Below are 2,814 nucleotides of genomic sequence, written 5' to 3'. Positions count from 1 at the left end.
GGCCTTGAACATTTTCTTCTCCTATGTTCTTGTAACTACGCCGGTGTCCACCCCTGGCCCCATGGCGTGTAGCGAACACATTTCTTTTATGTTTAAACGTAAGGCTAACAATATAGTGGAGCGGCGAACAAAGAGCATCGAGCAAAGCGTCGATTTCAAAATCATATGTTTCAATGCGAGAGCGAAATAGAAAAAAATTCAATGTTTGAATCGATTCGAATCGAAATAAAAATAATCGATCCGACCGAAATCGATTCATATAATTTAGTTACCAAATAAAAGCCTTTTACTTAATTTCTTAAAGAAACAAAATACGACCTTCTGACCAACACTGAAACTACAAAAATTATTGTAAGTATATTTTAAAACATGCATTGCTATAACGGTTTCAATATCTAGATTCATCCAAAAGCTATCAGGTATGTCGCTAAAAGCCTAGACAAACGGGCTCGCTTATTTGCATAATCAGCCTTTAGTTGCATTAACTCCTTCCAAATGCAAATAGGCTTGCTGTAAATGCACTTAATATGTTTGCATTTAAACTGATTTTGCTAGTTTCAATTTGGCAACTCCGTCCAAAATTGACATCTATTTACTATTGTGAATGGTAATTTCGATTGACAGCACGAAAGTTTGATGAAAACAAATGAAAAAGCGGCAAACAAATAAAATCAGCGGTAAGTTTTCACAATATTGTGTTAAAATATGAGCAAAACTAATTATTAAATACATATTTTCCAATTTCAGATGTCCGACAACAAAAAGCGCAGCACTTGGAGCACCAGCGATGAAAAAGTGCTCCTGGAACTATGGGCCGAGTATTCTGGTGACCTGCGGCGCGCTAAGCGAAACGTCCACATCTATACGGAGATGTCCATTCAAATGGCCTCCAAATATACTCCAAAGGAATTGCACGGGAAAATAAGGAATATGACCCAAAAATATAGGTATTTATGTTAGTTATTCGCGTGGATAAGTTTTAGTTATTTGTAAAACGATTTTGTGTTTCTGTGCTCAAACGCGTGACTCGAATCAAACAACTTTTACACACTTCTAGACAAGAGTCTACGCATTATTTAGAAAAAAAATGTTACTCTATCTGTGCACTAATTTATAAATAATTTCGGTTGCGAAATATGCCGAAGGCCGCCTAAGCAGAAAGAAGTTCTCTGCCAAAGGTAAAAATTTTGGTTTGAAATGTGTATTTTTGGCGAATTATGCCGAAGGCCGCCTGCGCAGAAAGGTGTTCTCTCTAAAAGGTGTTCAGCCCCTCTTCTACGGCAAAACAGAAAGGAGAATTCTACTTAGTGTGGGTTATAATTTTTTTCGTTGAAAAACTTTGCTTTTCCTTTGCGAAAAATCCCAATTTCCCCTATTATCACACATCTCCCACGGGGCCTGTGGGGGGTGAGGGGGGGGGGGGGGAATTTTTCAAAAAAGGGCGTTCCTTCCCTTTTTTTAAAGGGGGATTGGGGGGGCAGGTTCCCAAACCCCTCCGCCCCTTACAGCAAAATCGTTGTACAAATAACTAAACACTTCCCATCCGCATTACCATTTTTACCATCATTTGCATGATTACAATTGCAGAGAAGAGAAGAAAAAAATTGGTCCGTCTGGTGGAAGTCCCTCGCTTTGGAAGCACTACGATGATGTCCATAAAATTATAGGATGCACACCAGCGAACGATGCAGAAATTTTGGAGTCTTTTTCTATGGTAAACTTGAATTCAATGCGTATATTTTAATAAAATAAAATATGTTTACAACTTTTTATTTTTAGAATATATCGTCAACAGCAGTGCCACCATTGCCATCGTCTATTCCGCCCTCTTCGCCGGTTCCTGCACCGTCGACACCATGCCTCAGCCGCCAGCCGTCACCTCCAATGTCGTCGCCAATGTCAGCGCCACTCTCATCAGACGATATGCCGTCCACCTCCGTGGCTGCAGCTACCTCTTCCTCTGCAAGAAAACGAAATTATATGGGTGAGGTGGTTAAACTTGCAAAAGAGCAAACTGCGTTGCTAAAAACAGTGGCAGAAGACGGCAAGGTATTAACCACAACAAAAGCAATTTTTTATATGGAAAAGAATGCATACCACCGTCAGAAAAAAAAATTATCAAAAATCAACGCGATTTTTTAGCAACTTTTAACTTGCACTTTATTATACTAGAATTTAATAAGCTATAAAACTGCATACCAAAAATTATTCTAGAAATTAAAATTAAAATGCTTGGAATTGGGATGAAAAGTTTGTGAAATTTTTATAATTTTTGAACAAAGTCTGAAATTTAGATTTATATGGTATTTATTAGATAAAGAGCTATACTTTTATATAAAAATAAAGAACCTTAAAAAGGCAAAAGAAAAGTAGTCAAAACTGGTAAAAATGTTGGTGTGCTATCTTTTGTCGCGGGGTGTAGATAGTCAAAACTGGCCAAAATGAAAAAGGTGCTATAACTTTTTGCAGTTGCTTAATCTCAACATTGTCAGTAGTTCTAAATTCAACCGTTTTAAGTTGCAAAAAATAACAGTTTGAAAATTTCAAAGCAGTACTTTTTGCAACTTAAAACGGTTGAATTGAGAACTACTGACAGTGTTAAACTAAAATGAATTCAATACCAATAAAAATTTTTTTAATATTACTACTATTAAATGCATAATAAAAGTATTTCATACTTACCAAAACTCATAGCCATGGCATTTCGAATAGTCGCTGCTAGTTGGTCATTGTTTCCAATCCTTGTAGATTGATTGGGTTGATTTCTGGTTGCTGCGTCTTCTGCAGAGTCTTGCAGCCAGACGGAAGAAACTT

General features: G+C 37.1%; 1 protein-coding gene across 1 annotated transcript; it reads left to right on the top strand.

Moving 5' to 3' along the window:
* Positions 1–483: 483 nt before the first annotated feature.
* On the top strand, positions 484–2,054 carry LOC118736629. Its single transcript, XM_036466676.1, has 5 exons — positions 484–677; positions 748–947; positions 1,588–1,714; positions 1,780–1,924; positions 1,962–2,054. Exons 2-5 carry the CDS (start codon positions 748–750, stop codon positions 2,024–2,026), a joined length of 537 nt encoding a protein of 178 aa, XP_036322569.1. The 5' UTR covers positions 484–677; the 3' UTR covers positions 2,027–2,054.
* The last annotated feature ends 760 nt before the right edge of the window (positions 2,055–2,814 follow it).

This window comes from Rhagoletis pomonella, unplaced genomic scaffold (genome assembly GCF_013731165.1).
Source record: "Rhagoletis pomonella isolate Grant_MI unplaced genomic scaffold, Rhpom_1.0 Rhpom_scaffold_00003, whole genome shotgun sequence".
In the NCBI taxonomy this organism is placed as follows: Eukaryota; Metazoa; Arthropoda; class Insecta; order Diptera; family Tephritidae; genus Rhagoletis; species Rhagoletis pomonella.
Note: the sequence above shows the minus strand (reverse complement) of the source record. Positions and strands in the feature narration are given on the sequence as shown.

Coding starts and splice junctions, on each gene's coding strand:
- LOC118736629 (XM_036466676.1), top strand. CDS start 748: ATGTCCGACAACAAAAAGCGCAGCACTTGGAGCACCAGCGATGAAAAA. Junction 1,715..1,779: donor TTTTGGAGTCTTTTTCTATG/GTAAACTTGAAT, acceptor TTTTATTTTTAG/AATATATCGTCAACAGCAGT. Junction 1,925..1,961: donor GCCACTCTCATCAGACGATA/TGCCGTCCACCT, acceptor TACCTCTTCCTC/TGCAAGAAAACGAAATTATA.